Source organism: Thermobia domestica, unplaced genomic scaffold (assembly GCF_964235325.1).
Source record: "Thermobia domestica unplaced genomic scaffold, izTheDome1.hap1.1 HAP1_SCAFFOLD_226, whole genome shotgun sequence".
Lineage (NCBI taxonomy): Eukaryota > Metazoa > Arthropoda > Insecta > Zygentoma > Lepismatidae > Thermobia > Thermobia domestica.
In genome coordinates this window covers 24003-49355 of record NW_027655946.1, presented here as the reverse complement: position 1 = coordinate 49355, position 25353 = coordinate 24003, and the positions used below count along the sequence as shown (strand labels likewise).

At 35.4% G+C, this 25353-nt stretch overlaps 1 protein-coding gene across 1 annotated transcript in view; it reads right to left on the bottom strand.

The window, feature by feature from the left end:
- Nucleotides 1-25353, bottom strand: part of LOC145676574 (E3 ubiquitin-protein ligase HERC2-like) — a 62266-nt gene that overhangs the window by 12917 nt on the left and 23996 nt on the right. The window contains exons 9-17 of the mRNA XM_081747411.1: nt 24801-24904; nt 22374-22480; nt 20140-20267; nt 15254-15562; nt 12893-13100; nt 9915-10109; nt 8764-8898; nt 8267-8435; nt 2739-2902 (exon numbers count right to left, since the gene is read on the bottom strand). Coding sequence (XP_081603537.1) covers nt 2739-2902; nt 8267-8435; nt 8764-8898; nt 9915-10109; nt 12893-13100; nt 15254-15562; nt 20140-20267; nt 22374-22480; nt 24801-24904 — 1519 coding nt within the window. The remainder of the gene's footprint in view (nt 1-2738; nt 2903-8266; nt 8436-8763; nt 8899-9914; nt 10110-12892; nt 13101-15253; nt 15563-20139; nt 20268-22373; nt 22481-24800; nt 24905-25353) is intronic.

Genomic DNA, 25353 nt, shown 5'->3' with positions numbered 1-25353 from the left:
ATGAGTATTCAGGACATTCCACAGGGATGTGCCGAATACTCAGCGAGACTATACATTCCTCGCAATACGGACGATTCAAACCACGCAGTAAATAACTGTGCATCAGATAGAATGATTAAACAGATAAAGACGGAATGGGTTTTCCAACAATAATATTTTTAATTTATTTCTATTGTTTTTATTTCTTTATTTGTAATTTTATATAGCAGCACTTTGTGGGCAAGCAGCACTATGCCTCGTTAACATCCAGAGAGGCAATAGGAACACGAGACAGCAATGACTGCATTCGAATGCAAGAACACGGTCGGTTTATAGAAAGCTGGTTTCCGCGAAATTGGTGCACGTACAAGTGGATGAAAGAACAAATAAAAAAATGGGACTGAGTTTTATTTTCTTAACAAAAAGCTACTTCTTTGGGGGAAAAATCGGAAATTTTCATTCTTTTCTTTTTATGATTTCCTTATTCAAGCACTACATTTGTTTTTCTGTAGTGGATTCTACAACTTAAAAAAAGCCTTTACAAGATTCAATACTTCTGAATTCTATGCAACGTCAGGAGCTGGTAAACTTGATAAGCTTTTAAACTGGCATTGCATAGGTTATCAAAACGTATAAGTTATACAACTCAACATGTCACGGCTGTCGTTTTGGTTGTCTAACAGCCTTATGAAGCGCCTGAATATTACGTATCTAAAAATGTTTTACGTCTAAATTCAAACTGGGAGAAAAGAAACAAAAAAAGTATCATAATCCAAGAAACAAATATAAAACCATCGCTTCCATGCTGAGAGACAGACGGTCGTGTTTTCGGACGAGTCTCGCTCCCATTTGTCGTATGTTTGGGAAACGTTATATTATGAATTTCATACATTTTACTAGAATCTAATTTGAAATCAGCTTACAAAACTGTTATAATCGGCTATTCTTTGCATGATATCAGTTTAACTCGGTAGTAAAAGATCTTTATATGCTTGTGTATAATATGTTTCTAACTCCTAAAATATGTTACTAACTGAAGTTTTAGTTTTGCATAAATTGTAAATGTTAATTTTGTTCCATGAAACGTATTACATCTTTAGAATAGTTTTTGCAAGCACTGTTCTGAAAATGGACTTTTTATTAATTCCTTTTTGGCGTTGAACATTACTTTAATAGCTCTATGAATAATTCGTGGGCATTAGAAAAAAACACTATGTTTACTAAACTGCTATTTTCTTTGCTATCGAATGACTGATTTTCTTCACTTCGTGAATTTTTTCATGTTTTTTTTCTTCCTCTTCTAAATACACCATTTTCTTTTTCTCTTTGTGTGTGTTATAATGTAAAAAGACTGTGAAACATATCGTTATTTCTTCATTAAAATTGATTTTAAAAAGCTCAAGATTTCCCAGTCAAAACAGCCGTGGAAAACTCGTTCTTTTTAAGCTTTCTCCGAGCCCTTGCATCTCTGCGTACAAAGCTTGCTGCCACAATAGTGATGCACGTGTGAAAGAAATGGATAGAAGACAACTATACGGAGGAAATCACTGAACAATGGAAAGCACAACGTGACTATATCGTGGGATGACGTACATTTTTCTGTGGTGGACAGTACAGCGTCGCCCAAACTGTTAGCTCGATGCCGGAGCTCGGTTTCTGTGTTGCGGCATGCATGTCTTTTTGCCAGCTACATTGACTCAGGACTACAAACACCTCATCAGGCTATAACAAACTGGCGAGCATCGCCGTTGCTATACTGGCTGACAGACGGTCGTGGTTTTTGACAAGTATCTCTCCAACCTATCGCAAAGTGGCGGGTGCATGCTTAAGACGCTATCGTGCTGAGAGCAATCTCTCGAGTGTGATAGCGACTCAATGACAGAGGTAGAGTTCAATTGCGTACAACACGCAATCTCGGCTGCTACGCATTGAGGGTAGTCTCATTACGGAAGTTCTAGGATTGACTAATACTCTTCCTCCAGACAATTCTGGGTGTCATATTTTAGCAGGATAATGCACGACCGGAATGTAGAAGAAGCACGACTAGTATCATTGCTTCCCTGGGCTAGTCTCTCGCCTCACATGACACCCATTGAACAAGTGTAGGTTATGGTTGGTCGGCACCTTGTTCGTCAAAGTCCTCCGGCAGGCTATTGATGTCTTGTGGACTCACACACAAATAGCATCAGAGATGATTCCTCAGGAACACAGCCAACAATTATTTGATGCCATAGCGTATACACGCTCTCGTTGCATCTAGTGATGTAAAATACCTGGGTATTTATTTCAGCAGGTAAACACCCAGATATATATACCCAAATTGGGTATTTAGGATACAACTATTAATATTTGGATTCCTTCATTGTTGACAAAAAATGCAATGCTTACTTGCATCACCTCAACACAAGCACTATAAAGAATCATCAAACAAAATATAGTAAGAATCTATTGGAAGTTTTTAACGAATTCTTTAATTTATTACAGTTGTAACTGCAAAATTCGAAACTATTCATTTTTTTATCATTTGATTAAGATAGTTTATTCGTTTGGCCAGAAACATATTTGACGATCTTAATAAATCAGAATATCACTTCCAAGTGATCAAACAGCTCTTTTCTCTCAATAGTACAAGCTACACTTGATGAAGAAGTACAAATTGTTGGAATCTCTTCTTAATGAAAATGTTAATATTCTTCAAAAATAGTATAATTATTATAATAGATAATAAAAACAAGTAAAAAAAATCCTAAATTACTTACCTTTATATGTAGACACGGATTTTAGTAGATGAAGAGGAATGTCAGGAGATCCACACACCATTGTTTCCAGTTCATAACCAGTGAAGAGAGACAGAAGTGGAACGGGGATAACTTTTGCCATGCCTTCTCTGACAGCAGCTACTTGTTCGTCAAATTCATGTAATCTATGAAAATAAAAGGAGTTCAAACCAGTTAGAGCTGTTTTGCTTCTGGTCACCCGATACTTGCTTGTAATCTTTTACGTAAATAACCAAGAGTGTCTATTGTGTCTAGTGAACGCTCTACTACTGAGCCACGGTGCCGTGCCCCTTTTTCTTTATCATGGTTTAATGGTTTACGAATGTGTCCTCTTAATATTGAACGCTGGATTCTACCGAGCATGAAGTTTAGACAAGTATGAAAGACAAGTATGTTAATAATTACATATATATATATATATATATATATATATATATATATATATATATATATATATATATATATATATATATATATATATTAAGGGGTTTTCCAGCAGAAATCAAACAAACGTATACGCATCAAAACCAACGATATATTTATCCATTTAGTTTTAGTGAATTATCATCATTGGCTGCTCTATACTGAGTGACAACTTCGCGATCATAACCTTAAAACTTAAAGGAAGAAAAAACCTGAGGGACAACATAAAAAGTTGCCGAGAAGCACTGTAGTTCAGTGGTAGTGTGCTCACCTCCGATCCCAGGCCAAATTACTTTGTGATTGACACAATCGTGTCGTTGGTTTTTCTCAGAGTTTTCCTATTTTCTCCTACATTCTCATTCCGCCAATTCTTTCATTATCGTTCACTTTGATTAATGATCCGTTTACTTTAGCCTAAAGGGCATAACATGGGACGTAAAACTGTATCATTTCATAACCGGTTGTTATTGCAGCATTATCCTGTATACTTATAGTCAACAAAATATGTAAAAAGATCATTCAAAATCGTTAGATTTAGTAGATCTTGAACTCACTAATAAATATTGCAATTCAACGACTATCGTCTCAGACATGCTTTATATATATATATATTTAATGAATAGCCACGGGATATTCGAAAACTTGAGTACAAACAACTTACAGAATTACAAACTCAGGAATAAGTATAATAAAAAAAACGTGTTAATTTTCTTGACAGAATCACACTTTTCTTCAAAATTCTTACTGTAGAATTTCCCACAGGACAAACGAAATCAATATTTTTGATTTCTTCTATTTCTTCGAGTATTTTCCATTTTTATCCCTTGACCGTTGATAAATAATCGGTAATGAAAGATTAACATAACTAGTTATTTCCTCCAAACCTTCGGTTTGTTTTTCGGTGGGAGCTCATATGGTTCGGATCCCACGTTAAGTTGTAGGTCCTCGTCTCACATATTCTCGCTGCCGAAAGGGACGCTAATTTCCAATCCAACCAACATTCTTTAACACTTCGACTTGTCTCCAAATTCCCTGTAGGTTAGCGACATCTCTTGGCGTCAGGTAGAAGGAGGCAGCTAGCGACAAATATTAGCCTAGCGTGACTGGCGGGCTGAAGTCATGCTTTTAATAACGAAGGATTGTTTTAATAATTGTTGGACATTCCTTATTCTCCCTACTTTTAACACAACTCTTTCTTTCTAGGTGTTTCTTTCAATAAACGTTTATAAACTAAACAATGTGGCACACTCATGTATATATTTCTTTTAACTTTAGCAATGGCACGGAATGACAGTGGTATGGTATATGCTTAGCTTGTCTTCACGAACGAACACTTTTCCGAAATATACTTCCATGATGTTCCTGAAGACCTCATCCGAACATGTTGATGGATGTCCACAGGACTCATTTTGCAATGCTGTATCACCAGAACAATCTGACAAACCACCGGCAAGCATTTGGTGCGTTCATTCACCATTATTCCTAATCCACTGTTGGTATTTTCTGAGGTTTGCTGGACAGAATGTCCCAGTTTGAATTCGTAAAGAAATGTGTATTCTCCATGGTGTACTTTCACACGACCCTGTTCGACAACGCACTGCCTCCTGACTGTCTGGGTACCTCAGCCTATTTGCAGGATGTGTACTGAGTTTGTGACGTTAGACGCGTGACCCTAATCTATCCCTGTGTTGTGCTGCTGAGGTGAGTTCCCCACCAGACGTAAAAGGGACACCTCATTTGCACCAAACTAACAGAAATATGGCAGTAAATACCTACTCTGGCTTTCCACATATTTTATGGACTTTTCCTGGTTTTTGCTATTTCTTGAATTTTTAACTAACTTCTGTACTAATCCTATTATATGATAGGGAATTGAAAGCAACTGACATTCTTAAGTCTCGTTAAGTTTTACTACACGCCAATAGATACAGCCAAAGTCCGTTCAAAAGAACATTTAAAATGACATGCACAATTGGAAACAAAGGTAAGATTACCTTGATATTTTGAAAAGTCAACTTTTTTTGGCTTTAAGAGGTTATCGGATGAAACAAGTAAATAACCTCAAATTGTGTTTTAATTTAGATTTTAATATTATCCTACCGACTGTGCCACTATTAGAATCTAAATTAAAACACAATTTGAGGTTATTACTTGCTCCGTTCGATAACCTTTTGAAGCCAAAACACAATTACGATGTTTGATCTTTTATTCTTAATCTGCACCTTCACTAAAATCACAGTTCATCAAATCAATCGTACACCATAAAGTAACTAACATAAACTTTCATTACAACCTTAAATCTTACTACAAACATTTGCAATCTTTCTTGTAATCTTGTCTGATAAATCTATCCGTTTGTTTCACATGCTATAAACGATCTCAAACTACCGTAACAGTATGTGCCACATTTGAAAGCACTTTGTGCCACGTTTATATATCCAACCATTTTTACCAAATAACTTCTGACCACTTACCTTTTTTTTTGAATATAACGAGTTCAGTTTCAGATCCTGATCAGTTTCAACTAAGAAAATTGATTTATCTATTAACAATTTACTGGCAAGTGTAATATTTAATCATCGCTGCGCCTCGAAGAATCGCTATGTGTTAAAACCACAACTTTTCAGGAGAAGCAAATAACACTCTAAACTCTTAAAATTTTGCCAGATACACGGTAATACTTGAAAAATATAATAAAATTGGTTCTGTGTATATTATGCACTGGACATTGTTGTACCTTGCTTCAACAATATTATATTACTATTTTCGTGTCTATTGCGCCTTTATAAATCAGGGTTGGCTGGTTTAAACTAAGGTGGTTTAAACCTTGGTTTAAGCCAGCTGTTTTTTTTTTTTTTTTTTAAAGCAACTGGTTTAAACAAAAAAAAAAAAAAACAACGAAAAATGCTTTAAATCGTGTGAACTTTATGGTGACGTTTCCACATATCAAACCATCCGCATTACGTTTATTTACTTTTCACCTTTTAATCAAGGGGTCCCGTGTTCAATTCTCGGTCGAACCACAACCCATCTTTCAAGTGTAAACCAAGTAGCATTTCGAGTGTCCCTTTAAGCGAAAGTCTTCTCCATGATAACCTTGGTATTTCATAAGGATGTTAAGCCTAAACAGACGAAATGAAACCAAATTATATATTTCTACTTGAATGAATGCCTGTTGTTTTATAAAGAAGCCAAGCGTGCTTAAATATATCGATAGAAATTGGCAAAATTTATCAACTGCCTACGTAGCTTCCAACATCAACTTGGATTTGACTTTGTTTTAATTTTATTGAATGATATCTACACACCAAATTTGTAATTTAATACCTCAGTTTTAGCGTAGTGATTATGATACGTTGAACTTAAAATTTTACATACAAATACATTTGAAGTAATAACAGGATTTTCCCAATGGCTAACGTGGGAGTTTCCCGATTTATATATAATTCTACTTGTGCAACTGTTTATCTTTTTGTCCTTCTGAAATGACTCTCGACAATTTATAAGGACATATGCTTATAAACATAATACGACAAGTCAATACGTATGGATAACTAGTAATCAGAAGAATTATTATACTAGCAGATTAACACAATCCTTTTCGAGGGTAACTAGATTTTACCTTTTTATTTCCAAAAGGAGTCTCACCACATTACATTCAATAATCGATACCTACTTCTTACTTTCTTCACACATATCAATTTATTATTTCTACCTAGCAACCTCAAGACATTTCTTTTTTATCTTCCTTTTCGCATAGCTGCTCCGCTATTACGCCTCTGATCCTTTACATAAAAACAGGTACAGATTGACAATAACAAATATAGATTGACAATGATAATGACAATATGACAATGATAATGACAATACAGCGATAAACCGTTGTAAATTATATTAACAAGTAGGCCTATGTAAAGATCAGTACAAAGTATTTTTATCAGGAGTCCTTCGTGAAAGAGTCAGCAATCGCATTTGTGACCAATTAGACCCGGTTTCGTGTCCAAATGAACAATTTCTCTTGGATGTAAAGTACGTCGAGAAGTGGTTTGGATTCCGCTTTAAGCTTATGTGACCCTTTCCAGCATAACTTTGTAGTTGCACAACACCAAGGTAAAACAAACTAATTTCTGTCCATATCTAATATAAATACATAGAGTAAATTAAAAAATGAAATCTTTAAGTTTTACGTCCCACGATTATGCCGGTGAGGCTAAAGGAGACGGTGATGATGAATAATAAATGAAATGATGGAATGAAGAAAGTGGGAGGAAACGGGAGAACCCCGAGGAAACCCAAGCACACGGTGTTTGTCCACTACAAAGTTCACTTGGCGGGGGCTGGGATCCAACCCGGGATCCCTCTACCACTGAGCCACCGCGGCCCTAGAGTAAATTATTTAAACCAAAAAAAAAAAAAAAAAACGTTTAAACCCCACACACACAAAAAAAACGGGTTTAAACAAAAAAATGTTTTTTTGTTTTTTTCAATAAAAAACAGTTTTTGCCAACCCTGTTATAAACACAGAGGATTTGTATACATTAATCAAAACGTACATGATGAGGACCTAAAGCCTTTAACTTCAATCTATTATTTTTTCATTGTTGTGGCGAAACAATTGAATATTCACTTATCACATTATAAGGGACGCTACCTGACAGCTTTCAGGTTTATTTGCACCATATAACCCATTTTCGACAAAAATGTCACATAGCGGTTCTTCGAGGCGCAACGACGTAATTTTACAACGGTTTACGTAGCAGACAATCAAGTAAAAATTTATATATATTCTCCTATTTTATTGTTCTGTAAAATAATGCTATCCATTCCTAACTTTCAACTGATAAACACAGTACGTGCTTCGTACACCATCACAACAATAGAAAAACAATAAAAACCAAGATATACACTCGATTTGCCTAATCAGTTTTTTCTTATTTAATCTATGGAAATAAATGGTCGTTGATAAAGTTTTGTATTCCAAATAGTGACTATCATAGTAACATTTAAAATTCTTGATGCCCCACTCACATGTATAAAAGTAAGAGCTAATCATGAGATGGAATGTCTTATTCAGATATTTAACGTACCTGTAATTCAAGGCTAGCCGAACATATTCGTGTCTATTTTCCAAAGTAATACGACGATAACGAGATGAGAGGGGAACTTCAGTACCAAAAGCAGAGGGCGTTGAAAATGGCATCTCTAAGGTTTGGAATGCTTTCTCATCTGGTTCCATATCTCGAATGCACATCAATCCTATCAAACAAACCGAACGTAAAATTAATTACAATTATCAAATGTTACGGAAATACTACTACTACTGCTAATAACAGTAATATATAAAATGTTCTGTTGTAAAAGGAAATATTACAGGAAGAACATTTATATGTGAATGCAATACCTAAAAACAGATATATATATGTTTATAATTAAATAAATGAGTTTTATTTTGCAGGCAATGATTTCATTAACATTCTATTTATTTATTTATTTATTTGTAACTACTTCATTCCACCCACCCTGTATATCACCTAATGTATTAATCTTAATTGAAATTTTGCCTGTGTTTGCACGAGGAACATACCTGGAACGTAATCTCTATCTACTTCTGTGAGATCTGCTGGAGTCAATGGCATACCCGCTAACTGCTTCCACACTGGTTCGGCAAGATTCAAGCTTAGAGGACTTCCAGTTCGAATAGCAATGCCCATCAAAATTCCTACAACAGAAAAGGAATGCATAAAATTAATCTCAAAATAAGTCCGTATAACTCTTTTTGATATACAAAATAAGTTCTCTCTTTATATATCATTGAATTCACGCTTATAGAAGAATTAGTGAGATATAAAATCGGTCGTTTCCTTCAATAACGAAGTATAATGTACTTAATTTTATTATTTTCTGCAACAAAACTGAGATAATGAAAAAAATACCACAAAAATGATTCAAGTAATAAAGGTTATCAATGACAAATCGTGTAATGGATAAGAAAAATGTATCATTAAACTTGTACCCTATATTTGTAACTACGAGGGGTGTCCAATAAGTTATCTACCTAGACAGAAAGGGAGGGGCGGGGCATAATTACGCCTGATACGCATCCCAAGGCCACTGTGGGGAATCCCCGCTGCGCAATTTGGGGTTAGTCGGAGCAACGCACTGGCCGTAAACAGAGTTTTGGTGTTACGCCGTGTAGCGCATGTTTGTGTGACGCCGCAAACAATGGATTTGCAGAAGTTGGAGCACCTCTCGGATGCAGCTCTTCCCAGACTTACTGGACTTCTCAGAGGACCAAATCAAATTCCTGGCTCAACGAGGTCCAACAGGCTGTTTCCCAGTGGTTTGCAGGCCATGACAAAGATTATTTTTTCTCTGGGATTTCTTCGCTGCCCTCAAAGTGGCTATGCATGGGGACTACATCGAAAAACAGTGATGACCAAGTGATCCTATCTGCATTCTTTCCTGTCTAGGTAGATAACTTATTCGACGATCCTCGTATGTTCTGAAGCTCTCGTATGTTACATAATTAATATAAAAGTATTGATCGGAGGTTAAAAGAACATCCACAATATTTATTATTTCACAATAATTAGTCACTATTTTTGATTGGTTGATTTGGAATTTAACATTTGGTTTCAGCACTGACACTATGTAAGAACGGAACCTACAGCATATGATTGATCACTAATCTATGAGTTCATTCTGAATACATACAAAATATATTTCGCTACGTACCTAGGAACCTGAACATATTCATGTGAAGAGGTGATCGTGCCATGGGATTCAAAAGGAAGCAATCTCTGTTGGTGCCAGCTTCATCTCTTCCATTTGGTGTGACTATCAGCAACGGAACGGAGCCATTTTGTAATTCATCACACATCTCAGCTATACTTTCACTGTAGCCACCGCCACAGTCATCAACACTTTCACCTGAAAGGAAGGAAAAGCTTAGTCCGTTCTTGGCAGTCCACTTATTTGTTTGTCTTTTTGACAAGAATTAATAAATACATTCAATCTTCAACTCTCTCTCTCTCTTAAGATTATATCTAAGTAAACTCTAAAGCAGCGTTTCCCAACCGGTGTGCCGTGAATGGGCCGCTGGTGTGCCGCGAGGAAATCGAAACAAATTATTAATTCTATAGCAACCAAATCGCAAGACAAAGGAAAAATGTATATTTGTATTTCACATTATTATTAACCTCTGCTATGAATCTACAACTTTAAGTTTCATACCGTGTTACTTTTCTGTACATTTTTAATGTTGAAAAAAGTATTTGTTATCATTGTTACGACTATTATTGCTTCTTTATTGCTGCAGACTAGTTCGTAACTTGAAATTTTAAAATATCATTCAATCCTTTCGACAAAGCAAACATGCATACAAATTACCTACATTTGTGTTTTAAAATTAAAAGAGATTTGTTTGTTCGTTCGTTATTTAGTGATCTTTCTTCTTAGTGAAAGGTTGGATACAATTTTCGAAAAAGAAAGCTTAGTTTTAAAAACCTGAGTCCAATATTTCATTGCAATTGTTTTCTATATTTAAATTAGAATGATTGAAAAATAAGCATAATGATTTACCACGGGGAAGAACCAGTGATTGAGCTTTTTTCTCTGTGAGAAGATCAGTAATCAGAGAAAAAAATACCACGGCATTATATATATATTTACAAATAATATCTATGAGTGTGCCGCGAGAATTCAAGTTACACCTATAGTGTGCCGCAAGTTGAAAAAGGTGTGGGGAAACGCTGCTCTAAAGAGTCCTAAACGCATTGTATTTAACTTTCAGTCCTTTGTTACTTCGAACTTCATTCTTGAGGTTGGACTACCAAATAATCTTTCTGAATATTATTCTCAATCTACAAATGGTCCCGTTAAAAGTAACTAAGGAAGTCACCATATAGGTAAATCCCGCTTAAAATACTTCATTAAGCAATGAAGTATTTATTATAGCGTCTTAAAATTTTATAATCTATTACGGCAAATACAATGTCCACTGGAGTTCCCAATATTTAATGACATCTCATATTTCGAGTTCACTTGCGAAGCGTTAGTTATTTTATTTTTTATTGGATTTTAACGTTCTTTTTCAATATCGAAACTGTGTGTGACGATATCTGCTGCTTAAAACAGGTTTCAAACCACTACTCTAGTCTTTATCCGAAGCAAGCAGAGCCGGCTCTACCATATGCGCAACACGTGCATTTGCTCGGGGTGGCAAAATCTGTCAACTAAATTATTTAAAATAAATATTTTTTGTTGGAAACAGACTTCATGATGATAATAGTTAAATTTACCTATTTGAATACTATATTCATAAATCATGTTTAGGTCACATGGGCAGTGCTAAAGAAAATGGTCAAACAAATTCCAGCATGAATTGCTTGATTATTGTCAAAGACAAGAACTCACGTCCCAAACAGTAGCGAACACCTGTTCTATTTAGTTAGTTATTACAGTTTGGTACGAAAACTAGTCTTGTCTTTGTCACAAACAGTTCCTTATCATTGAAGATGAAACTTTTTTTTTTTTTTTAAATAACAGATGTAGAAAGAAAATTAAGAAATAAAGATAAAAGAGTTAGTTGCACTGGAATGGCTCGATACTAAATTCTATAAAAAGGATTACCATCTTTCCTCTGCAGGTGTGTTTATCTTTCACTAACATAATAGATTATTATTTACAGAAAAAACTGATACAACGAGATTGTATTTGTAGTGTTTAGGCCTTTCTGAGTGCGAGTGCACTTTCCTTCCCCTGGCTTTAAAGATTTGTTCTTTCTGGAAAAGGGGATGGAGTGGAAAATGATGCCATTGCACGTGGCGGCAAACTGCCTAGGGCCGGCCCTGGAGGCAAGCAATCTTTCGGGAGTTGTGCCCTGGAATACGCACACAGAAATTACGTATGTTAGCTACTGGTTACGTATAGCATTCCGTGTTATCGTGAACAAGCGCAAATAGATACAAAGAAATCTGGATTACATGTCAGAAATCTGAGCAGTTTCCACTAACTGTCTACTTTTCTAGAATTGGTATTCTGTAATACAATTATTAATGTAATACAAATATCCAATCCCAGTGATCAGCGTGGGACAGGAACATGAAGGAACGCGTCCCCTACTTTTAAATAACTGTAATTTGCATTCCTCACTTTTTTTTTTAAGTAGGTCCATAAGGAAAACATTAATTCCAAGACACTGTTTCCTTAAGGAAACAGCAATTGCCATGCAGTGTTATTCCAATTTTTCTGACTCACTTCAAACACCAATCAGTTCTTGCCTTGACTTACTCAGCCTTCAATTGTACCTTACAACTGAGCAGAAGATAAGAGATAAGAAGAACTTTAGAAGTCAGAATGCCATCTTGGTATAATTTTAAGTCTGTAACGAATAAGCACAGGCAAACAAAATATACAATATAATTTATACACGTTTTATCACGTGAGAAATCTAGCGAAAATTAATAAATATTCGAGCAAAATCGTTAATTAAATCACAACTTAAATCTCTTATTATAACTTCATACATAACAACCAGGAAATCAATTCTTACTTGAAATCCACAATTAATAAATGATAATAGCGATGTCATCAGTTGAGAACAGTCATTTCTCAAGCTACTACCTTTAAGCCTAGTCTACAAATGTAGACTGAATAAAAGGAGTATCCTCTCATTCAATAAGTAAGGAATTGTTTAAAAAACCGAGACTCACCAACAAATTTCACTTTCCAGATGCGATGTGGTAAGAACAAGGACTCCTGTGTCAGAAGTGACATTTTTGTTACCATCTGACCAAACACAGATTTAATGCCATCAGGACCAGCGAGTCCTCCTTTACTGCGAGATCTTTTCACCTGAATGCGATTCAGTTCAATGACAGGGCCATGCTGTCTGTCTCGGATCATAGTAGCTTGCACCACCTACAAATATCCAGTACGATTACTCTACACAGCATTCAAATAATCACTATGAAAATGTCAACATTCAATTCGTTCAAAACATGCATACGAAAAAACATACGATATGATAATTATGTATATTACACTATTGTGTTTCATGTATTCAAAGTAGATTCGTTGTTAAAGGGAGCAGCCTCGATAACTAGTTTGAACTATCTAATTGTTATAGTTAATATTTTGCAATTTTGAATATAAATATACAATATTGCTCTAAATTTATAACTTCTGGTCTGTAACAGTCAATTTAGGTACTTTAATCTATTTTATTTTCCATTATTTTCTCAGGTTGATAGCACCCTGTTCATTATTCTTACACCATAAAAATTAGCTAGTATTTTGATTTAGACAGTGAGCATTTTTCCCCTTTAGATATGGGAAATTCCTGATTCTTTCTCCTTCAGTCTTAAAGCACATTCCTACATTCCTGATTACACTTTTTTTTATTATTATTTTACAAAAAACTACCACTAGCAAGTACATTAACACTAATACTACTTTAGACCAATGGTAATTCTATTACATTATTTTTTAAGACACTAAGTACAAAAATAGTGTCAGGATGCAACTAAAACGTTCTTTAATATTATGAATTTCGTTTTTACATAACGTTCGTGCTCTCTAATGCAAATTTTATCACTTGGTGGAACTTTTATTCTTTAAAAAAAAAAAAAAAAATAGTTTCCTGTAAATTCCTGAATTTTTAGAGTTCTAAGCTTTCGCCTCTTCCCTGGAGTCTTGGTCACGGAGGTTAAAAACAAGAAGAACAGAAACATCAACGAATAAAAAGGAATGGATATACCAAGGGAAGAGCCGTGTTGTGCAAAAAACACGTTGTCCAGTTCGTCAGCGATCTCCAAATCAGGCGAAGCGAACTAAAATATGGCAGAGTCGATTTGCGCGCCTTTCCTATCCCTTGTTGGAAGGTGGCCAACTCATGTTTTATTGTTATTGTCATGCTAATGTCGTGACAATTTTGTAATCAGCACCTCTCATTCGTGACTCAACCACCCCTTGTCTAGATTTAATTTCGTGTTTTCTTCTTTTAATGAATAAATACATTTTTTAAAACCAGTCTCTCTACTTCATTTCTAACTCCATATGAAATTTTCGAACCTTCTACCCTGTTATGTTTCTTTTAAATGTTTCGATAAACCTGCTATCGGATTTTCCGCTTTTGAATCTCTAATGTGTTCCTTTACTCGGACTTCTAAATTTCTTTTCGTTTTGTCTACAGAAATCTCTTATTTCATAAATACCCGAGTTTTCATTGGGATTCATGTAATAACTCTTAAATTGGGTGATGTTTTTCTAAAGTTTTGAGGGGGTTTTACGGTTGTACGAAAACCATATTGTGTATAGATTCTATTTAATGCAGTTGTTAATCTGAGAAAAATAAGCAATCTAATCCATTTTTTATCCTTTATGTCGGCTTCAGGTTTATCAGAACTTGAATATCTTTTAAGCTGATTATATCAATTAAATAACATGAGTTGGCAATCTTTCAACAAGAAATAGAAAAGGCGCACAAATTGACTCTGCCATATTTTAGTTCGCATCCATCTCCTCTGGAGATCGTTGACGCACTTCACAACAAGTTTTTTGTACAACAAAGCTCTTCCTTTAGTAAGTCCCTTCCTCTTTATTCCTTGATGTTTCTATTCTTTTCCTTCCTGTTTTTAATCTCCGCGACCATGACTCCAGGGGACAGTCGAAAGCTTGGAACTCGAAAAATTCAGGAATTATAAAAATCTGTAGATAGAATGATCGTTAGAATTCCTGAGCATGGTTTTGCAATATTTAGACAATATTGTAAGGAATACTATGTTAAGAATTATATTCGGCATGCTTTGAGTATTTACCTAAACAACAAGGAGAATCGTTCATTACGTTATGGCTTTCATGCATAATATAATTATCTGTTAGCGATTGACTACATAGTTATAAGAAAAGTATCTCGAGGAGACATGGATAATTAATGAAACTGACAAAAGTAATTGTAAACTCAAAATCATAAATTATGGAACAAATCCCAACCTTATGTCAATCGCAGTAAAAACCTGTTCCTAAGTTTATGTTAAGCTTCAAAAAACAATTTTAAAGAGAACTTAAATTACCTTTCTAAACGTTGTTTCTTTGGCAGAAGATACCAATATTCCCCTCAACTTGTCAATATTTTCCTTTAATGGTCCCTCGCCTTCCTCTGCATGCATTCCAACAGGAAACATAGATACACTTGGGCAAAATAGGTCTGAAAAATGATGTAACAATACCAGTCTATTTCGTAGGGTAGTCAATGGAATGTCTCGCAGGAGATCATATTCCAGAGGAACAACACTTGGAAGTCTTCCAGCAGAAACTGGTTTATTAGTACTCCAGGCAAGTGTGTGTGCTGAGCCACATGCGACACGGGTGATTTTCTTACCCTAAAAGAAAAACAGTTTAAAACAATTACAATTACTTTGATTTAAACTTGTCAAGTACGTTGACAACTTAATCTACTTATCATTATCAGAGTTTGAAGTCTAATAGTCAGCATAAAACAAGATAAAAATGGAAGTCTTACACACCCCATGTAGCGTTTTAAAATATAACTTGTTGTCCAGTAGTTTCACGAAATCTGGTTGTCGCAGGTTCGAATCCTAATCGGGGCATATGGTTAAGTATTTTCCTTTCACCATTCATTTCTCATTGCCTTCTTTAAGGGCAGAACGGAAGGACGTAGAACTTCAAATAAATACTCATTTGACTACAGACAGGTTTCAAAACTTTCCGTTCGAAGCTCGTAGACAGATTGAGACATTAACATTTGTGATGTATCTAAAGATTTGTAGCAAGAAACCTGTTCAACTGAAAATATGGGAGAAATCGAAGTCAAATTCACTGATGAAAGTTACGAAAGCCAAGTTTCGTCAGTCATACTGGAAGTTGATTCCTGATAATTACCAGCTTCAGAATTGTATTTTATACAACTGGGTATCTAGTTCTACGCTGTCTGCGTATTATCTGGATCTTTCTCGAACATGTTACAAGAAGAGGATATAGGTCAGTAAACTAAAGTAGAGAAGTTCTATCGGTTCTGATAACGAAAATTTTGTTTTACAAACAGTCTGAAGTTACAAGAAGCAGCACTGAAAGTGAGTTCTGTACGAAGCTCCACGGCGTCATCATCATTGGTTAGCATCCCATGAACCGGTTCGAAACGAGCCGAAACCAGCACTGCACCAGAAGAAGGTTCTCCAGTGTGTTTGGTGAATTGCTCTCGGTATCGTGCATCGGGAACTGCTACCAGCTGGGCAGAGCATCAATGCAACTGTGTGCTGTCAGTAGTTGAGCCGTGTTAGAGAAAAACTCAAATCTCTGGAGCCAGCACTTCTAAATCGCAAAGGGCTCCTTCTGTTATAAGAGAACGCTAAACCTCACGTGGCTAGGATGACCCGGGACACTATTCTACGCCTTTTATGGAAAACACTATTGCATCCGCCATACTCCCCGGACATTGCATCGTCCGATTATCACCTGTTCCATTCCTTGGATAATAACCTTAGAAGACGCCAGTTTAAATCCCTAGTAGAGGTGCAAAATGTACTTGATACCTTCTTCGCTTCACGATCCACCAAGTTCTACCGCGATGGAATCCATAGCCTTCCAGAATGTTGGCAAAAAGTCGTCGATGCTGATGGGGACTATTTTTGATCTTCGAGGTACGTTTTAGGAGACATATCGATGTTCGAATGTGATGGGTGAAAAAGCGATAGAACTTTTTTGGTTACCTTTATAATTAGAACTTCAGTTAAACTTTGTAAGAGAAGGTTACGTGACTGAGGACACTTGCTTAGCTTTCAGCATATTCAGATTAGAACACGAGTAGTATTAGAAATGAAAATGAGATCTTTAAGTTTTACGCTCCATGCTTATACCGGCTAGACTAAAGAAGACAGTGATGATGAGAAATGAATGAAATGGTAAAATGAAGAAAGTGGGAGCAAACGGGAGAACCCCGAGAAAACCCACGCACACAGTGTTTGTCCACTACAAAGCTTACTTGGCGCGAGCTGGGATCGAATTAACAACCCCATGCACCAGAGGTGAACGCTCTACCACTGAGAGCCACCGCGGCCCCATGACAAGTATTAGAATTCAAACAGCTTACATAAAGTTCAATGTCGTGTAACGTTTTACGTCAAAGCAAATTACATTTTTACCACTCATACATGTTTATTATATTTACTACTCATGCATGAACTGAAGATATTATCAGGATTTCATATAGTTAATATCTAATCAGTTCTATTTATTTAATTATATGATTTGATGCATACACTACATTCTTGCTTATGTGACCGTCAAGACTTTTTTTTTTCTCTCTTTTACACTGTGGTTACCACTAAGCTACAGAATGTAAATACGTATTGCATGACAAAGCATGCTTGAGCGAGTATCTTCACTAAAACAAAGAAAACATTGTGAGTGATATGTTTCAAAACGCCTATACTAGGTAAAGAATTCAACATTGTACAGGTACTTGTGTTATAATAGATGACATTTGTGACTAATACGTGACATCTGTGCAGTGTCAATGTGTGTTAAATTTAATTAAATAACGACATGTACTGCAAATACAAAAAATTAAGCACTCTCAATAATCCGTCAGTCTGAGCTTTGGCACTCTTCTGTGCAAGAAACAGCCGGATTAGCGAGACTACATTTATATAATTTGTAAAAAATATAACGAATTATCGCATCTATTTTAGTATCCTATAATTATAATAAAATGTTTCCGCGATCTCTGTCGTCTTCACTAGCAACTCTAGAAAACTCACATAAAAGTATTTTCATTTCGCGTAATGCCATTTTACACTATTTCCGTGAGCCTAGATAAAAAATGATGTGGTTTCAGCTCGTTAATATAAAACCTTTGTACTCGAAAGGACTTTCATAAGTTGTCAGATGTCATATTTTTCACAAATTATGTCAGTTCTAAGAAAAGTGGCTTAGGGGCCTGTTCACATATTACGTAACGTTTTTTTTTTAACCAATATTTCCCCCTTCCCTCCCCCTTGTCACACTTCCTAACACAAGGCCGAACCCTCACCCTCACCCATTTGTTACGTAACACTTGTTGATTTTTGTTTTTTCGCCAATTTTGCTTGTTTTGGGGGTTATTACAATAAAAAAAAAATATATATATATATATATTTAATGGTAGAACTTTATATTACAAAATATAAATACAATAAAAACTATATTTAATGGATAACTTTATATATATTCTGAATATATTTGTAGTCTTTTCTCGCCAACAAATTAAAGCATTAGAAAATTGTAGTACCGTAATAATATTTTTAACTCCATAAGGTGGTTTAATTAACCAGTCTTAATTCTTCGAAACTGCATATTGTCGTTTTCTCGAGGAGATCGCGCCCATCATTCTAGGTCACTGATGACTGGCTAGGAGGGAATACTGTCGAAAGATGCAGGTGAAACAGGATCTAAAGAACTGACATCGACCCTTTTTTCCAGGATCCGTGATGCTTCGTGTATTTGAAGTTCACCAGTGTCCGCGATGCAAAGTAGTTCTCTTCCTCGTCGACCACAGATTCGTAGTGGCTCCACACGTGAAAGAGCAGGGGCCATCTCGTTTGTCGACAAGCTCTCGAGTAACTTCTTTAGACTTTAGACTGCATTTTACCGCTTTTCAAATTCTTCGTGTCCTAAATCAGTATCAGAATGGAATAAATTCGATTTTTCCAGAAATATTCAAATCCAAAATTCAAAAAATTTAGTACGAGATGAATATCCGACGAATTAGGTTTTCAATATCTTAATTTGCTTTGCAAATCGAGGGTTGTTCCGTCGCGGAAAATATTATTTCACAAAAAACAGTTTCTTCAGTTTCACATGTGAAACCCCCTTAGAAGAATAGAGTGGATAATGATTGAAATCAATAGTTTTCAACAAAATTCTCATAAATTGCGATAGAAGCCGGAACGCGAGGGCATTTTCAACCGATGGTTGCAATCACTAACAACTACTGTATCTCCAAAAAAGGGTGTGTCGTAAATGCAATGCTGCGATAGCCACAAAACGGAGTTTTATTATATTGTAATACACACGGAGTTCGTCACCTGTCATGCTGGTGTCTAATAGCATCTTCGAATCCCTTCTGCATGATTCAATTTATATAGGCTATATGTTCGCAATTTCTCAAAACAATAGAGATATTTATCTATTTATATAAATGAAAAGGACTGAATAAAATTACTTGTTTACAAGATTGCATATAAACTTGAGAATAAAAATAAAAATTACAGCAAAAACATGTGTTAGTAACGAAGACGTAAACCCTCTTCTTCCCCCTTGTCACATTTCGTAATGCAGTGCTGAATCAATTCCGCCCCTTTGCCGCGTTACGTAATATGTGGACGACCTCTTACCATGTGCCTCTGTGTTTGTCACTTTAATGAGGCACAAGATTAAGTCACTTTTTTAATGAATATTTGTCTTATAGCCTCTACCAGTAGATATATCCGATCTAATGACCAAATTAAAAGCAACTGCTAGAAATGTTTGCACTACAGAAAACTTATAAATGCAAACAAATTATGGTAGCTAGTAGAATAAGAAAGTGGTGCAAACGGTAGTACCCTGAGAAAATCCATGCAGATGAGGTTTATCTGCCACAAAGCCAACATCGCGAGACCTGGGAACGAACTGGTGGCCCTACACTCTAAAGAACCCTATAAAATCAGAGAAAATGTCATCTATGGACTTTTCAGATTTTCTTAAGAAAAGGTTACAAATAAAGGGGTTAAAAACATTTTATAATTAAGGACAAATATAATTAAATAAGGATTTACAGCAGTCTCTGATTTTCTTGCTTCTTACGCAACATACAAGATATAAAGAGAGGACGATCTGAGATCTATTCACAACAGGACTTGAACCTGCAAACACGTGCACCGAAAGGAAGCAATATTAACAGACGAGTATATACACTTACCTGTAAAGCCATTACAAGTCGTGGTCTCTGAATTGCGTTAGTTGAACCGTCTCCCAATTGCCCCTCGTCATTGTCTCCCCACGTGTACACTTCCCCTTGGTCGGTACACGCTACGCAATGCAAAGAACCTGTTACAAATAAAAACATAAGAGTAAGCTATGCCAAAAAATAAAAGTATGCCTCTCTTCAACTACACATTTTATATTATTGATGCAAAAAATACTTTTATTCAAAGAATGTATCCTGAAATTACACTAAAGAATGACTACTACTGTGTAAGATACGTAACGCTTAATTTATAAATCAGCTTATTCTCGGAATAAAAGCACTAACATTCCTGAAACCATTAGTTTAATTGCAAAGCTGTATTCGCTTTTCATTATTAGGAAAATTTAATTGTAATACATCGGTATTCACCTTTCATTATTGGGAAAATTTTGTACCGAAATACACATGAAGATATACGTATACAAAATAAAGATTTCTTCTATAATGTGGTATTAAGAGTAATTACACGTTATTTTCGAGGAAGTAAAAGTTTAATAAAACTTGTTAATTCTTCACATGTAACAGTAGGATCAAGTCTTGTAACAAAAACTGCTTTTGTTTGGACTTTCTTGTTTTTTTAATTTATGACTCACCTTTTTCCCTTGCACCAAAGTTAACCTACTTTTGTTAGCTTCATGTAATATTGTGTTGTCTCTTGTTAATAAATACTTCCTATTATGAACCTTCGATTTTTGAACAATTTGCCATTCACTGTCTGTGTCTTGCCTCGCGGAACTGACCTTGACTTCATTGACCTGCACACTATTGCTGTTGCTGTCCTGTTGTAGCCCTTGTACCTGCGTTAGGTTCAGCGGAGTCTTGTTTACTATTTCAGCACATGTTGAATATGTTACGTGGGAGGTTTCCTCTCACAACTGAACTAACTTTAAGTTTTCTTGTTTAAGAGAAATCATTTCAGCCTTTAGTAACTCACAATTTTCAGTGACGGTTTATAAAGCAGTAAAAGCACATCTTTCATGTATCGCGACATAATACTAAAAGCTTACTGCAAAAATGAAATCTTCAGGTTTTACGTCCCACGGTTATGCCGGGTAGGCTAAAGAAGACGATGATGATGAGAGATGAATGAAATGAAGAAAGTGGGAGGAAACGGTAGAACCCAAGAAAACCCACGTACACGGTGTTTGTCCATTACAGTTCACTTGGAGCGAGTTGGGATCGAACACGCACCACAGGTGAACGCTCTACCACTGAGCCACTGCGACCCTTTAACACTTACTGCAATTTTCACTTTTATTTTCTGCTTTGGGTTTATGAATTAAGCTATATTCCAATTAATCCTCACTACACGATTCAATTAAAGAACTATCGTTTACTACATCTGATACCTTAATATTCCATTCAGTAGTTGGAAAAATGAAATGAAATCTTTGAGTTTTACGTCCCACGTTTATGTCGGTTAGGCTAAAGGAGACGGTGATGATGAGTAATGAATGAAATGGTGGAATGAAGAAAGTGGGAGGAAACGGGAGAACCCCGAGAAAACCCACGCACACAGTGTTTGTCCACCACAAAGTTCACTTGGCGGGGGCTGGGATCGAACCCGGGACCCCTAGCACCAGAGGTGAACGCTCTACCACTGAGCCACCGTGGCCCCTTCAGTAGTTGGAGTCGCCATTGTATTATCATCATGATTCCTGATACAATCCTGACATTCATATGTAGACCCACCTTTCATCAGATAAATTTCATATTCAACACATCTAAATTTGAGTCAACTTTTAACATGAAATCTCTGCTTACATACAAAACAAGGTAATATCAACTGTTTGCCAAATATTAGTTTCCTGCATGAAACATATGGATCCTAAGCCGGCGCTGTGCTATTATTATTATTATTATTATTATTATTATTATTATTATTATTATTATTATTATTATTATTATTATTATTATTATTATCCACTATTTTGTCTTCACATTCAGCGTCACCTCTACAAACAATTGGTAAAATGCATTCCGACAAAACCAACTACAGCAATAAAAAACGTCTTATATACAGCATTAGTTATAGCCTAGGTCCTACGTGTCCGTATAAAAAAAAAATCATAAATAATTCAAAATATAAAAAAAAAGAAAGAGAGAGAGAGAAAGAAAGAATGAAAGAGTAAAACCTTTACTTCATTTCATTATAATTTCAAAATAGAAACACATTTAATACAAACCTGTAGCAATACAAATAACCTTCTTTCCTTGCAGTGCTGCAACTTTTCTAGGACGTCTTACATGATCATCTGTTCCATGTCCCAAACGATGATAGTCGCCTTTCCCCCTTCAAAAAATAACACACAAAGTATTGAAAAATATTCCACGTTTTAATTACAGAACGTTACGAAATATTTTTATCCAATCTACGATATGAACAGATCTTATGCGAGCTCAAATGAATTCCCGTTAATACTAGTTTAAAAATTAAAATTAATTCCTGGTGCTACATGCCCACGACTAGCTCAAAACAGCTGAATGACGCATGTTTAATTGACTGATGCGTGGTGAGAGCATTGCTTTTCAAGGCTATTATATCTTATATTAGATGTCAGAATTTAAGTAGTTTCTTAAATGTCTCACATACCATCTTTATGCAAAATGACTAACGCTTGGATTCCAATTTAAGCAGTCAGATTAAACTCCAATTAATCAAAATGGAACACAGTGCCTCACGATTGGGTGTCAAAATAAAATTTAAAAAAAAATAAATAAATAAATGTACAACCACAAGGAATGTAATAGCGAACAACGCGTTATCAATAAGGTACGAGGCATTTAATACAAAACAGACTAGTATTTCAAAGTTTACTCAATTGGAATCGGTCAAATAGATGAATATATAATAACAAGGTAACCAGACATTCAATACATTTTATAATTAAATAACTTATTGAATGAAATTATGGTACATTATGATAACATCATGAGAAAATCAAGACAAGAGTTAAATGTGAATCTTCAAATTTACGACCGTTGAACTGACAAATACAATTTGGCAAAAATGTTTTGAAAAATCACTCGAAAACAACTTCGTATTTTTTATCTTGTGCTCCAGAATAAAACCACACTATTTTGTAATTAATTTAATATAAATAGTGGCTACACAATATTTATGAGCACACAGAAGTAATGGAAGTGTTTAAGTAATGTTCGAGAGATTCGCTTTATAACAAACATAAAAAATTGAAAAATACGAAACACACTTACATGAAGAAGCTTTTTACTGAATAATGAGCAAAGAGAAAGAGAGAGAGAGGGGGGGAGTTCCGACGCAAAAATAGAAAATGAGTTCCTTAACATAAATATTATAAACGATACCGCTAAAACGCTTTTTTTTTTAGATAAGGAGGGAAAAGGTAACGAGGGAACAAAATAAAGAGAGCTATAAAGCATTCCGGTCAGGGTTACTCTTTCATTATTCTTGCCGGTTCTCCCTATTTCTTTCCCTCCCTATCTTATGAAGTTAATGAAAATTTAAGAAGTAGCAGTGTCTCATGTGCATCACGTAGAGGAGTTTGGTTTGTTGGTTTTACTAGAGAGAGATTAGTCTGGAGATGGAATATACAGTGTGTCTGGATGAAAATATACCAATAAAAAATTTGAATAACTCGAGGACCAATAGTAATAGAATCATCAGGTTTCGTTTTTCGGGAAGAAAAAAGAATAAAATTTTATATCCAGTATATATATACACACACACACAAAATCACTCAACTCAACTAAGTACACCTTCACGTGTGCCTCTTTTGTTGCTTAGCAAACATCATGGCGGTACTCAACCTCCCTCCAAGTGTTGCATAACACTCGTTGGGTCTGATACTCAAAAGTCTTCATGTATCCCAAAGAAAATGTCTAGGAGGTCAAGTCGGACGATCTCGGAGGCCACTGAATGGGACCTCCCCTCCCAATTCAATTATTCCGGAAATGGTCATTCAATAATTCTCTCACACAACAACATAACGGGAAGAAGCCCCTTCTTGTTGGAACATGTATCTCTATGACATGTGAGGTACAACATAATTTTCCAATATTACCTGCTACATTGCTTCTGTAACTCCAGCCTCTTCAAAGAAGAATGGGCGTATTACAGAACTTTCAGTCAACGCACACCACACGTTTAATTTCGGGCTGTTTCATTCGTTCCACAAACTGATGTGGATTTTCCTCATCCCATACCCTGCAGTTATGCTTATGCACCTTAGCTGACTGTGGAAGGTGGCTTCGTCAGAAAAAGCTACTCTTTTAAGAAAATCATTGTCCTCATCAACGTGCTATAGCATTTTAACAACGAATTCATATCTGCAAGGCTTGTCACTAAACTAAAGTTCTTGAACAAGCTACAACTTGTAGGCTCTGAGACGTAATCTTCTATGTACGATACCATGCACAGTCAAACACGATATTGTTCACCACAAACTTATATCACCTAGGGTCGAAACAGGGATCCTTCGTACCATAGGTGAGGACTCTTAGCTGATAAACCATTTTAGTGTACTTTTTTAGAGCGTGTGACTGTTTTCACTATTTTCTGGTAAGTAATGTATTATATATCTTACATAACTGAATGCATGCTGAATAAGACAATATACAAACTACAAGCTTACCAAGTGTAAACACTCCCTGATCGGGTAAGAGCTACAGAAAACTGGGATCCGCATTCCACTTTGACCACTCCAAGTCCAGCCAATGATTCTATTTTCATAGGAATCTGAAAAAGCAACAAAACCAAAATAAGGTTATAACACTTCGATTTTTCAAATTTTATTTACATGAGAAAGAGTAAAAGAAATATATTATCAAAGTAGAAAAATCAAATGCTTAGCAATTGCGTGGAATGAGGAAACTCTATTTTAAATATATTTTTATTATTTATGTCGTAGTTCTTTTCGTTTTAAGAAAAGGTTTTTTAAAAAAATGTGGGTTTTACGGTGTATGAAAAATGTATATACAATCAGATCAATACAGAAGAGAAACTACGCAACATATGCAGAAAAGCTACTTGTATTTTAACTTTACTTTCTATGGGTTACGTTTAAATTATTTCCATTTTTATATTGGTATAAATGTCTAATATCTTTAAATTTTAATGGTTTTCACTATGGTTTCCCTTCGTGCTTTTGGAAGTGACTGACGCATGATGGATAATTTCATAACATT